At 42.6% G+C, this 14,414-nt stretch overlaps 1 protein-coding gene across 1 annotated transcript; it reads right to left on the bottom strand.

Moving 5' to 3' along the window:
* Nucleotides 1-551: 551 nt before the first annotated feature.
* Nucleotides 552-1,897, bottom strand: C1H1orf162 (chromosome 1 C1orf162 homolog). Its single transcript, XM_059074519.2, has 3 exons — nt 1,603-1,897; nt 1,278-1,327; nt 552-1,062 (listed from the first exon to the last, which is right to left on the bottom strand). The coding sequence occupies exons 1-3, from the start codon at nt 1,640-1,642 to the stop codon at nt 901-903; spliced, it is 252 nt and encodes an 83-aa protein (XP_058930502.2). The 5' UTR covers nt 1,643-1,897; the 3' UTR covers nt 552-900.
* Nucleotides 1,898-14,414: the final 12,517 nt, after the last annotated feature.

The raw sequence follows: 14,414 nt of genomic DNA, 5'->3' as shown, positions 1-14,414 counted from the left end.
GCTTTAGCCAATAGGGACCTTGTATTTGCGTAGAGCTCTGGGATGTATAGAGTACTTACGTATATGATATCTCATTTATTCTTACATTAAGAGATAAGTGTTATTAGTTCTGTTTTCAAGATTAGGAAATTGAAGCTTCAAAAGTTTAGGGCTTCCCTGGTGGCGCAGTGGTTGAGAGTCCGCCTGCCGATGCAGGGGACGCGGGTTCGTGCCCTGGTCCGGGAAGATCCCACATGCCGCGGAGCAGCTGGGCCTGTGAGCCATGGCTGCTGAGCCTGTGCGTCCGGAGCCTGTGCTCCGCAACGGGAGAGGCCACAACAGTGAGAGGCCCGTGTACCGCAAAAAAAAAAAAAGAAAAAAAAAAGTTTAACATACTTGCCGCAATGAATGAAGGCAGCTAGTTAGTGATAGAGTTTGAGACCTGTGCCCCAATCGATCCTGAGTTAGTTCCAGAGTACCATCACCTCCTTAGGCTTTTCTGGCTGTGGATGAGCTCTGCACCTCTGGAGGTGATGGGGAAAGACACACCAGTGATGGAGAAGGAGCCAGCATTGCAGAGAGTTTGCTTTTATTTGTAATCCAATCTAGATTGTTCATTTGGTTGACTTGTCCCAAGTTGATCAATGATGCTGAGGGAATACTCCACATACTTGGAAGGGGACAAGAAAGGCAGTCTCAGCCCTCAAGGGGCTAACTGGCTGTCTGTCCAAGTGGGAGGGCCAGCAATCTTTTCTCAGGCCCGGAAAAAGACTGACACTTGGTCTTCAAAACTGCTGGCTAGCATTGCCCGATCACACCCAGACAACTCCGACTGTGGTTTCACCCAGGTCGTAGTCCAAAATTTGTTAAAAGGGAAAGTGATGTATGAAGACAATGGAGCTGAGATGAGAGGAACGAGACTCACACCTCGCTGGAAAGGCAAGGTGAGTTTGTCACTTTAATTTGAGCATAGACAACAGAGTCCGAGTCTGCAGAATGGTTCACGGTCAGGTGATTGCTCTTTTCTTTCGAGATTTTGAAAGTCATGTTGGCATAGGCGAGTGCCTCCTCTGGGGCTGAAAACTACACAGGAAGAAGGAGGAGGAATGAGTGAGTTCAGTTTGGAGGAAGGTGTCTCTTAGAAGCAAGTGACATTTAGAAGCAACTTAAAGCGATCAGAAGAGCCCTTCAAAGAATCACTTGCCCAGTGTCCAGAGAAATAACACTACTCTAGTCGATAGAAGGAAATTCCACTGGCAGCAGGCCTCCATATCCAGGAAACAGCGTGGTCGTCTTACCTTGGCTGGAGGAACTGAGTGAGGATCCAGGGCCCGGGGACTGGAGTGACCTGCCACAAGTGCCAGGAAGAAGAGGGACAAGTCTCACCAATGGGGCCTGGAGGAATTGGAAGCTTCTTTCTTCAATCTTGGGTGAAGGGATGGGGTGGGGGGGAGGTGTTGGAGGTGGGCGGGGTGGAGGGTGGGGAGGGCCAGGAGAGAAGTAAAGGGATTTGAGTCCTTGGTCTGTAGAGAGGGTGGGCTATGCAAATTTTACTCCCCCTTAAAGCTAACTCTATTCTCGAAGACAGAAAAAGAAGGGCTGTCGCAGCTCTTGGAGACTTACATTTTCTGTAGCTCTTTATGATGAGGAAGACAAGGGCCATAAGCAGCAGTGTTAGTAGAACCCCACCAAGAAAGGTTAAGACCAAATAGTCTTTGCTGTTGTGGGGAAGAAAATGAGCAGATGACCCGCTGGGTTTTTTGAAGTCCTTTCCTAAAGACCAGAGGGTAACCTTTCCCACCTATGGGTAAATCCCTGCAATAAATTTCACAGTGGTTAGTTAACTTTCAATCTCAACCCCGGGTTTTCAACTTTTGGCTTTGTGGTTCTAGATCCATTTGAGGTCTCAATAAAAGCTGTGGCTCTCTTCCCCCTTAAAAATGTTCACAGGGGGCTTCCCTGGTGGCGCAGTGGTTGAGAATCCGCCTGCCGATGCAGGGGACACGGGTTCGTGCCCCGGTCCGGGAAGATCCTACATGCCACGGAGCGGCTGAGCCATGGCCGCTGAGCCTGCGCGTCCGGAGCCTGTGCTCCGCAACGGGAGAGGCCACAACAGTGAGAGGCCCGCATATCACACACACAAAAAATATTCACAGGACTGCACACAGCAAATTTTACCTATAAGCTTAGGGAATTCATGAATCTTTCGAGGCTTGGGGGAACCCAGGTTAAGAAACATCGAGGTGGCCAGAGAAGCAGGGTGCAGAGGTCACTGCCGGGGCTGCGGTGGAGTGGGTGCTTTGTCTGTCTTTGAGAGAACACAAAGGGCATTAGTGCATCTGCCACGTCTCTCTCCAGCTTAAGGGCACCCACATACCCCACCTTATCCAAGCAACCAGTGGAGACTAACGATAGGGCTACAGCTCCTCAAAAGGAGAGAACATTGTGTACTTTAACGTGAAAACTAGATCAGGAACTTAAACAACAATCAGCTACACAAATGAAAGAAGAGCCTAGTATTTCTGCAGCCCCATATGTCCCTTTGATAAAAACATTGCAGGGTGCTCCCTTAAAGATTTTAATAAGACCCTAGGGACAAATGCTTCCTGGGACTTAAGCAGAGAATTTCAAGGCCAGGGCGTAAAGAACCAAACGTGAAACCCAGAACTAGCATTTCCCAAAGTCCTGGTGAATCTGACCTTGGGAATTGCTGCCTTTTTTTGTTCATTTGTTTTTCAGGGCAGCTTTTAACAGTGGCTAGCCAAAGGCAGCCTTAGTGAGTTTTCCTAATACTTATGCCACAAATAAAATAGCAGTTAGGGAAGGGAGCCAGAGTCTCGTAAACTACCCAGATGGTCTAATATTGAGCACAGAGACACCCTTTACTCAAATTTGGAGGATCAGATAATTCTTCCTTGCTCCCCTTTTCACTCTTCTTGGCATTAGACCCTGCATCATGGTAAAATCTGATTTTTCCAACTTCGGAAATGTCTCATTACAGCCCTTCAGCAGTTTCCAGTGATTCCTGTCCCTTTTAACTCAGCAGTGAGGCAGGTAATGGGTTCTGTCCCGGACTTACTATTGTTTGGTTCAAGCTTGGAAATATTACTTCCCATGTTGCTTTCTCCTGAAAATTAAAAAAGGTACCTCTTAGAAAGCTTGGAAAGGAGACGCAGCAGAGTGGCCATTTCTGAGACTGTGATCTTAAAATTAGAGCCGTAATGTGGGAGACAGGCAAGTGGTGGGTGGGTGTTCTAGTGAGATCAGTGGTCACATACCTTACAGTGTGAGTACTGTAGCTCAGCAGGCAGTCCTCAGCTTTGTAGGTTCATACATTTGATCATATCAGGGCACCAAGAATTGACTGATTGCTCCAGAACTGACTCACACCAACCACCTCACAGGAGACTGATGTATGAACTAGAATAACATAGGAAACATGTTGGTATAACCAGTGCATTCTATCAAAATGTATGAGGAAGCCAATTAAAACCACAATTTTGCTTGATAAACATCGAACTGAAGTATGATAGAAGCAGAATGGCTGATTTTAACACTGAGTGCCATCTAGGTCTGATGCATTTGCTTCACTCTTCCCTGGCAGTGCTGGATAAACTGACTAACTTGTTCTTGAAGGTTCTTCCTCTAGCCTGCATCAGACACTTCTATTTTGTTCACACATTATATTTTCGAGTGTGAAAATGCCCTGATCTAAGCTATAGTTCTATTACCTTAAGCTTTCCGTATTTCCCTCATTTATTTATACTAAAAAGTATTAAATACCTAAAAGCAGAAAAGTAAAGTCACTCCAACTTCCACTACCTATTGTTAATATTTTAGTGTATTTCCTTTGTGTTGTACTTCATGCATTTTTAAAAGCTAGTTGAGATACTTTTTCATATCTCCTTGTTTTGTTTTGTTTACTATGATTTTTACCATAAACATTTTCCCATCTTACTGAAAATTTATTTAAGCCTTTTAGTGGTGATAGGTCTTTCTGTTATAGCTATGTACTATAGCTTGCTTTTCCAGTTTCCTGTTTGTTGATAAAAATTATTCCCACTTTTATTTAAACAAAATCAAATAACAAAACATTTTAGGAGCCCACAATTTTACTTTATACTTAGGCAAACCCATGATAAGAATTTTTGGCTGTGCTATATCTACTGTATTTTAAGGTAATTTAGACAATAAAGGCCATCAATCATTTGTGTTTAATTGTTCAGCTCTCCAAAGTGAATCAGTTTCTAAGTCCTTGGACATAGATAGGATTGGGAGAAGGACACCTCATTGCCATGTACCAGTTAGAACAGCAACAGCAACATTATCAAGTGCCTTACAATCAAACAAACTTTTTAAGAGCATGTAATCTAAGATAACAAGAAAGGTGCCAACAGGGAAATTTGGTGAGAATTCTGAGCCATGAGAATAGAAAGTCCACCATCCATGGTAGAATCAACAGTGGCAACAATTTTTCTAGCACTTTTTGCTCCTTTTCTAATTTAAAAGTCAACGGTGCTCTTTGTAGAGCACTGTAAAATATTTATATAGTATTTTTAAAATATTGAAATACATGTTTGCACTAAACATAGTATAAACATATCCTATGAACTTTTACTAGACCATACCACTGGGGAGGTGGAAGAGGGGAGGATCATAGGTTTCCATAAAATCTTAACCTTCACATGAGTGGCTCTGATTTTACAATCATCCCAAAGAAATGTTAGCACAGCCATCTGAAACAAAAGCTCAGTCCCCCACCCTGAAAGACAAAACCATCACATGATGCCACAGGGAAATAGTTACTTACAGATCCAGGCCAAAAAAAGCAGGAAACACATTCCCTTTGAAAACGACACTCCAAACATTTGATAGAAGTATAAATTAAAATAGAAACAGTGCTATATATGTATACTTTTTCACATTTTGTCCGGCATTGGTGAACCTTACTGACGGCCATAAAATCTACCAACTAAATTCAGCCATTCAAATACAACCTTTCCCCCATCAAATAAAGTTAAAAAGAAAAAAGTTACAGAAACCACGATAAATTAGGTAGCATTTTCTTTTGGTGATTATTTCATCTAGATTGAAAGCATGGGGTAAACACGTTTACCTTTTTTTTTTTTTTTTTGCGGTATGCGGGCCTCTCACTGCTGTGGCCTCTCCCGTTGCGGAGCACAGGCTCCGGACGCGCAGGCCTAGCGGCCATGGCTCACGGGCTTAGTTGCTCCGCGGCATGTGGGATCTTCCCGGACCGGGGCACGAACCCGTGACCCCTGCATCGGCAGGCGGATTCTCAACCACTGCGCCACCAGGGAAGCCCAAACACGTTTACCTTTTAAAAAAAAGTCTGGTCCTAAGACATCATTGTCTAAGACTGAACTTTTGACTTGCTGCTTCTGTTACCACCCTTATTTTTCAGAATGATGAAATAGTGACTACTGCCACTGCCACTGCTACATCAAGCTGCATGTCACAAAGATCTTGTCCAAACTCCAGGGCAGACTTCCTCTTTGTGGCCAACACTGTAGGTTTTTAATTCCATAAGCAGAGAGCTGCTTTTATATCTTTTGACACATGAATGCCAGAACACAGGGAGATAAGTTTATTTCTAATTAAGTATTTACTGAATATATGACCACCATGCCAGATAGAGTAGGGGTCACAGTGGTGTGACATTATCATTGTCATCAAGCATGTCATAGTCATCAAGCATGTCATAGTCCCATTTATTCTAGCCAGGGAAATGCTCTTGATAAAGAAAAACAAAGAGCAAACGGTGTTAAGAGTTAAGTGCAGGCTGGACAGACTTTAAGTGTTTTAAGATTATGGAGATCTCTTCAAAGGGAAGGCGAATCATTTACCTTGTAAACATTTATCGATAAAATAATATTAATAAATATGCTCATTAAATAAACACAGTGGGCCATGCAGCGGGCTAAGTGCTGTGGGTACTTCAGAGAGAAGGCAGAAAAGCTCCTCACGGGGCCTACCGTCTAATTGAGAAGAGCAACGACAAACAAGAAAACAACAGATTAATCACGATGTGTTACGGGCCATGAAGGAAAGAAGCAAAGTGCCATGCCGGAGAGTAAATGATGGGAGAACATCTTTAGATAAAATGGATGACCAGGGAAGGCCTGTCCAAGGAGCGATACCCTGAGAACCAGAGGATGAGAAAGAGCTGGCCGGGCAAAGAACCGCCTGGGGAAGACAGCTTCAAGCCTAGGGCAGAGCAACTCGCAGGCCTGGAAGAAGGGAAGGGCTGGCAGAACTGGTAGAATCAGGCAGGCCTGTGTGCAGGGAGACCTGGAGGGTGGATGGGGGAGAAGAAAGGGACCGCGTGAGGAAATGCCCAAGCCCAGGATTGGTTGCTGAGTGTTGAGTGATGGATTTCTGGGATATCAGCATGGTTCAAGAGTGGGGCCTTGGTAAAGGATGAGACATAGAAAATAGTTGCATTTGAGACATATTGTGGAGGTCTTTAAAATCCAAGCAAAAAATATATTTTAAGCATTAATGACGAACAACTAAAGGTTTTTGAATTGGGGTATAATATGATAAACATGGTCTTTAAGGAAGATTATATCACATCAAATAAGATAAATTGTGGGTAAAGAAAGAGACAAGGAAATAAGCTGGAAGAGTATGGCAATATCTCAGGTATTTAATAAGGGCGGGAGCATCAGGAATGGGGAGGCATCCACAGGTATAATAAGAGTGGAAGTTCTAAGACTTGGGACCTGAATACAGGGAATGAAATAGCAGAATGAGTCCATGATTACTCCAAGTGTTTGAATCTCAGTGGCCAAGAGAATTTATTTGTTCATTCACTCCAAAATTGCTTACTGAACGTTTACTATGTGCCATGTACTGAGTTCTAAGTTCTGAGGACATAATGGTGGGCAAAAACACAGCCTTTTGTGCAGGATTCCTGGCTGTATATGCCTATGATACAGGGAACGAGGGACAGTTTCTTGGAAGAGAATAAGCCAAAATCTTTTGTGAGCTGGAGTTCCACTAGGCCAAGATGGGGGTGGGTGGTGCTGGTGGTGGTAGTAACGATCAAAGGGAAGAGAACATTGAAATTCAAAAGCTCTGTGCAAGAAATGAGGGCAGGAAGTGCCCCCCACCCCCCACCCCCGAAAAAAAGCTAGTGTGAAAGAGCAAGGAAGTGTGTGAGGTGATGTTGGGGTGCTGGGGGTGGGTATGGAGTATGATGGGGATGAAGTTGAAGAACCAGGCAGGGACCAGTTCCCTGAGAGCTTTTGTCTTTATGACAAGAGAGGTGGCCTTATCTGCACTGAAGGTATTCAAACAAGGGTGATGTGATCAGACTTGCTTTCTAAACAATCACGAAAACTGGGGGGTGGGGGGTGAGAATAAATTGGAAGGGAGCCAGAATAGACATGACAAGACTGGTTAAGATACTATTACAGTGATCCAGTTGAGGGATAATAGTAACTTGGACTAGGGTGGTAGGTAGCAGTGGAGAGACAAAGAAATGTAAATGAACTTGAGAGATGTTTAGGAGCGTGGTAGAAAAAACAAGGGAGGATAAAAAGTCAAAGACTATGATCATAGATATCACCAAAGGGCAGAGGAGGAAGAGCAGCCAGAGAAGGAAACAGCAGTAGTTCCAGACTTAGAGTGAGAATTAATTAATCAGACATTTACTGAGCACCTACTATGACCCAAACATACTGTTAAGTTCGGGAGTAAGTAAGTGTAATGAATGTTGTAGATGCTGTGTCAGACATACAGGATGGAGTGGGACTCAAAGAGAAAGGGTTCAGGTTGCACAATAAGGAGGGAGGGTGGGTGTCATGAAAAGCATCATAGAGAAAATGATGTTTAAGTCGCATCTTGAAAGATGAGCCACATTTTGTAGGCAGACAGAGGAAGGAAGCGTATTCCAGGCAGAGGAACAGCATGAGCAAACACATGCTTTGTCATGTTTGTGATGTTCAGGGAAATGCAAGTATTTCACCATCACTGGTGCTACAGGGAATGAGGGTGGGTGCGGATGGTGAATGGAAAGAGAAAGGCTGTAGAGGAAGGACAAGCTCACATGGTGGAGGACACTAGACAAACTTCACCTTAGAGGCAATGGAGACAGTGCTGAAGGATGTAACATGATTACATTTGGGTTTGGGCAACAGAGTGTAGGAGGGACTGGTGAGGGGCGGTGGGGCAGACAGTGGGCAGGGAATCCTTTAGTATGGCAGAGTTCTAGATGAGAAACAGGGATGATCTGATGAGAGGCACAGGCTGTGGGGAAGAGGAGGTAGGGCAAAAAGGTGATGAATCTAGTCTTTTTTCAGTTGTGAGAGGAAGGTAAGGGGGAGAGAGGAGCTCAAGATAACTCCCAGGTTTCTGCCTTGGATCACCAACTGATGGTGAGAATACAGAAGGGGGTTGTAGGGTTGGGCATATAGAATGAATTTACTTTTGTACACATTGAGTCTAGGGTGCCTATAGAACATTCAGGTAGAGATGTCGAGAGGGATGTTGGATGCACAGGTTGGGGGCTCATGAAAGAGATCTAGATTTGTGTGGTAGGGAGTACCAGTTCTCACCCCTAACCAGAGCTCCTCTCCTCCTGGCCTCCAAGCCTCACTTTGGTTTAGTAGTGCCATGTGATAAGCTCTGGCTAATGGACTGTGAATGAAAGTGATGTATTTCCCTTTTAGTTGAAGCATTTAATTGCTTAAGGAAGACCTCCTCTGACCCCTTCCCCTTCAGGGTTATTATGGAGATTTTGTGATGAGAAGGTGAGCTTGCAAGCTCTAAAGCTGAATCACTGAGTCACCATATGGAGGATAGTTTCTCTGGAGGGTCACCTGGACCTGCAGTGGATTCTGTGTGAGCAAGAAATAAACCTTTTCATGTTACACTACTGAGATTTTGGGATAGATTCTTACCTCACTTAAACCTAACCTAGCCTGTCTAATACGACCTGAGGTATAGATTAGGAAGCCATCAGCATACACGGGATAGTATCAATAGACGCCATGGGGATGGATAAGATCACCCAGGTACAGTTTGTAGAATGAGAATAAAACATTCCTAGAACTCTGAGGAATACCACTATTTAACAGGGAGGCAGAAAAAGCGGAGTCAGCTAAGGAAATTGCAAGGAAACAGTGACAGCAGTAATAGCATACATATGCTACTAGAAGCCAGGGAGGAAAAGAAGGAAGGAAAAGCTGTGGCCAACAGTGACAGGTGCTGCTGAGAGAGAGGCTGAGTAAGATGAGGACTGGAAAGAGTTGACTGAATTTGGAAATGAAGAGATCCTGATCTCTTTTGCTAAAGCAGCTTGAGGTGTAGTAGTGGTGGGGAGTAAGACTTCAGTGGGTTAAAGAGTGAATGGAAATCTCTAGACCTACAGCAGATTAGATCTTTTAAAGAGATCCTCTTGTTAAAGAACACCAACAAATGTTGGATAAAACATTTGAAACACCATAATTTAAAAATGCAGGCTGAACTAGACGTTGGAAATCCTCAAAGATCAGAAAGAGAGTTGAGTGAGACCTGGAGCTAAGGTTTGCTCTGGGAATAGCCACCAATTTTTGGTGACCTGAAGATTGGGTCTGAAGGCCTTGTATGGGGTCAGGAAACCAAGTCTAAAGCCTGCACCAAAGTGGGAAATTGGATTGGACCCCCTGAAAGGGAACCCACAGTGGGTGAATCAGGAAAAATCATGCCGCGTGGAAATGGTAGGGATCCTTGCTGTTATCAGTTTTCTATTGCAGTAAAACAAATTATCACAAGTGTAGATGGTTAAAACAGTACACATTTCTTTTATCACAGTTTCTGTGGGTTAGAGGCTGGGATACAGCTTAATAGGGTTCTCTGTTCCAGGGTCTCACCGGGCTGCAGTTCAGGTATTAGCTGGGGGGGGGGGGGGGCTTTGTTTCATCAGAGGCTTGACTGGGGGAAAATCCACTTCCCCTATTTGCTGGACAAATAAATTTTCTTTCAGCTGTATAACTGAGGGCCCTGGCTGTCAGCTAGAGTCTGTCTCCAGGTCCTAGAAGCTACCTGCAGTTCCCTGCCATGTGGTCCTGTCCACATGCAGTTCACAACCTGGCAGTTTGATTCTTCAAGCCCAGCAGGAGAGTCTCTCTCCAGCCTGCTAAGATGGAGTCTTAACACAACGTAACGTAGTGATCGGAGTGCAAGTCTAGAATCACGTTATCTTCCTCCAAACAAGGTTTCTTTTATTGCTTTTGCCAGCCACCTGGGGGCACCAGCAATCCAGGATCATCTTAATTCAAGTTCGGGGCTTGAGTTTTTACTGGGTCATCTGTTCACAGCAGGACACTGTTCATTAAGGACTGGTTTTTATTTTTGGCTGTGCCCCGCAGCTTGCAGGATCTCAGTTCCCTGACGCGCCCCGCAGCTTGCTTGCAGTTCCCTGACGAGGGGTTGAACCCAGGCCACAGCAGTGAAAGCCCGGAATTCTAACCTCTAGGCCACCAGGGAGCTCCCAAGGGCTGGTTATTTCTGTCTTCGTCTTTATTCCCAGAGTGCAGCTGATTGTGTGTATGGTAGTGGTGGTGGTAGGCAGTGGTGGTTTACTAGGATCTCTATTCTTGATGGGTCCTGGACTCCATCTTTTGTTCCTCTAGCCCTGTGAAGCGACCAAAAAACATGACTGTCTTAGCCATCTCTTTCAGATGGGCAAATGCTCCCAGAACAAAAATGGTCCTGAGGGCTAACCTCACCTGTCTGAATTTCCACTGTCTCTCAGTTCTTGATCTGATTATTTCTCATGATCTCTTAGTGCTTTAATATTTTTAAATTTTTATTGGAGTATAGATGATTCACAATGTTGTTAGTTTCTGCTGTACAGCAGTGAATCAGTTATACATATACATATATCCACTCTTTTTTAGATTCTATTCCCATATAGGTCATTATGGAGAAGTGAGTAGAGTTCCCTGTGCTATACAGTATGTTCTTCTTAGTTATCTATTTTATTTTATTCTATTTTTTGGGGGGGCGGAAGATAATCTTTTTAGTAGACTGTGCTGAAACAATTGGGAATTCATATGAAAAACAAAAAAGCCTTAATTTCACACCATCTACAAATTATGTAACATATCCTTACCTGTAGGAGCTAAAATTACAAAACTTCTGGGTTAGGCAGTTTTTTTAAAAATTTTTATTTGAGTATAGTTGATTTACAGTGTTTTTAGCTTCAGGTGTACAGCAGTGAATCAGTTATACATATACATATAGCCACTGTTTTTAGGTTCTTTTCCCATATAGGCCATTACAAAGTATTGAGTAGAGTTCCCCATGCTATATAGTAGGTTCTTATTATCTATTTTATATATAGTAGTATGTATATGTCAATCCCAACCTCCCAATTTATGCTCCCCTCTCCCCCACACTTTCCCCCGGGTAACCCTAAGTTTGGTTTCTGCATCTGTGACTCTATTTCTGTTTTGTAAATAGGTTCATCTGTACCATTTTTTTAGATTCCACATATAAGCGATATATTTGTCTTTGTCTGACTTACTTGACTCAGTATGACAATCTCTAGGGCCATCCGGTGCTTTAATATTTTAAAGATATGTTTTATATTTCACCCAGATGTGAAAAATTTCTTCAGTAGGAGAGTTGGTCTGAATTACCTAGTCTACCATTACTGGAAGCAAATGTTACAGCATTTTGCATCTTAATTGCATTTAAGCTCAGCAACAAAGTTGCAGGAATCTGAATCTTAATTTTCTTACTCCAACAAACAGAAAATTTACTTTTAAGTCAGGTACGTTTTATAATCTTAATAAAGAATAGAAAGTCTTTAGAATAAATCTTACAAAAAAAGGTACAGGACCGTAACAGAGAACATTAAAAATTTTAATGAAAAACACTATGACCCAATAAATGGAAGCATAATCCCTAATTTAGTTACTTCCCCTGGTGTCATTTATAATGTCCCTCTACCTCCTGCATTTCCTGGAAACTGGAATTTACATCTTAAATCCTGATTCAGGTTAAATACGTCTGGCTAGATTACATCACAGGTGATACTGTCTACTTCGTATTTCAGCATATCAGGAAAGATATCTGGTTATTCTACCATGAATGATGCTAAGAATAACCAGTGAATTAGGTAATTGGCCACCTGATGGAATGATCTTCAGATTCTTATTAGTTATCATTGATTAGAAATTTTTTTTACGGTCACTACAAAATTTACGACAGAAGTAAAGAATCCAACATTTTTCCCTTTTATCATTGACAAATGTAATCCATTTCTTTTGCTAATACAAAAATACTTCAGGGCTTCCCCGGTGGCGCAGTGGTTGAGAGTCCGCCTGCCGATGCAGGGGACGCGGGTTCGTGCCCCGGTCCGGGAAGATCCCACGTGCCGCAGAGCGGCTGGGCCCGTGAGCCGTGGCCGCTGAGCCTGCGCGTCCGGAGCCTGTGCTCCGCAACGGGAGAGGCCACAGCGGTGAGAGGCCCGCATACCGCAAAAAAAAAAAAAAAAAAAAAAAAAAAAAAGTAAATAAAAATACTTCAAATCAATTGAACTTTTTCATACCATGCATTTAAAAAATAACTGTGATACTCTTGAGACTGCACAACCAGTTACCATGCAGCCAATTTGTACATACCAAACCACATCCACCAATTTCTGGTATTCTGAAGGTAGAAATTTGGGGCTGTAGTCTGGAGTTTCACCTCTAGGAAACCTGCTCAGCTTATTACCTCCTTCTCATTCCTGACCGGTTTCACTTTGGGTTGTGATACCATGCTCCTTGGGCACAGGTAAACAAACTCCTCCAGCACATCCTTGTCCAAAAGGAGTAGCATATGCTCTACAGCTGGCTGCAACAGTAATGACCAGGTGGCAGAGCATCGTGTTGGCTATCCGTAACATGTTGTAAGTGCTACTGTGAGTACAGGATGTCATTCATCTGGCTCCCTGGTTCTGGGGACTATAGGGCACACTGTCAGTCTCTGCTTGGATCTGATAACCTTATGAGGAGACCCAGATGAAACTGTTCTCATTCTGAAGTGACGGGCCAGAGGACTTTCACAGCCTCATGCCTAGCCTAGGTGCCTTTGTGAATGCAAAGAAGCAACTTTGTGGCTTATACATACTGGTGCTAATCTGTTGACTCACCAATTGTAGCTAGGCCTATAACTTCCCAACCCTTCCCTAGGTCATCCTTCAGCTTCTCTAACCTTTGGACCAGGTGTGTGAGGAAAGGCCTGGGGTTTTGCAGGACAATCATACCATGAAGATCTGAGGTAACAAAAACTGACAAGGATTTCAGTCCGTGCTTGTGGTTTCCACTTGTTCCTACCCGCTCCCATTTCACATCCACCTTCCCTTCTTAAATGCCTGCTCCATGCACGTCAAGCTCCTTCATCAGAAACAAAGATTAAGAGCTTACAGAGACTGCTTAACCAGCTCCCACGACAGCATAAAGTCAAATCCCTTACCCTATAAACATATATTCTAGTAGTTCTGCTTCTCTGACTGAATGCTGATACAGTTACGTAGAAGGAAAATGATGTTATTGAGACTACTTAAAATGGTGTTTGTCATTACACTCTCAAAACACCCAAAATCTGTACTGTATCACATATTCTTACTGCCTTTCCAATAGATATTTAACTCCCTGAGGTAGGAACGTTTTATCTCTGTATGATCAGTGCAGGATTGTGCTTAGCACAGCAATTCTTTAATGAATAATTTGGAACACCTCTGCTGACCCTATCAAAATCTCCTTTAAGTAACATGTTAATAATGTTATCAGTCTGATTTCTATATAAGATGAATACATTAGCCATCAATCAATCAATAAATACTGACTTAAATGATTGTTATATAATTAAAACCTTAGGAAGTCAATGAAAATGGCAATTATCCATATGGTACGTATTTTCAAATATTTCCTATTATGTAAGTTATCCATTTGTTTACAAGTAAATCCTTATACAAGTATGGGAGAATTAAATATAGACAAACCAATGGAAGGGCAGAATTTTCTAACTTATCTGCTGGATTCTTCAGAGTGATTTTATGACACATTAAGTCCATAACATTTTCTGTTGACATACTACTAAAATGAAAATAAAGTCAATGATATAATTTAATATACAAGATTTCCTTTAGTTATTTTAAGAATACTGAAAAGTTTAAAATTTCCCATAACCTGTCAGCAAGAAATAGCTTAACACTAATAGTTTTATAAACAATATTATCAGCTCAATGACATCTTTAATTTTTACCCATATAATAAATGTTGAAATAACATTTCAGAAAATTATGCATCTTGAAAAACTCTGTTTCAACCATCACTTTATTGTAAGATGGCTGAATTAATTTAAATTTAAACTCTAACTTGACAATTTTTCGTCAGGTACCAAACTTTATTCAAAGCAAACTGCTTATTCAAAAG

The sequence above is a fragment of the Kogia breviceps genome, chromosome 1 (genome assembly GCF_026419965.1).
Source record: "Kogia breviceps isolate mKogBre1 chromosome 1, mKogBre1 haplotype 1, whole genome shotgun sequence".
NCBI classification, from domain to species: domain Eukaryota; kingdom Metazoa; phylum Chordata; class Mammalia; order Artiodactyla; family Physeteridae; genus Kogia; species Kogia breviceps.
The sequence above is the reverse complement of the archived record's forward strand: the minus strand, read 5'-3'. Positions and strand labels throughout refer to the sequence as shown.

Coding starts and splice junctions, on each gene's coding strand:
- C1H1orf162 (XM_059074519.2), bottom strand. CDS start 1,642: ATGGCCCTTGTCTTCCTCATCATAAAGAGCTACAGAAAAT. Junction 1,328..1,602: donor CATAAAGAGCTACAGAAAAT/GTAAGTCTCCAA, acceptor CACTTGTGGCAG/GTCACTCCAGTCCCCGGGCC. Junction 1,063..1,277: donor ACTCAGTTCCTCCAGCCAAG/GTAAGACGACCA, acceptor CTTCCTGTGTAG/TTTTCAGCCCCAGAGGAGGC.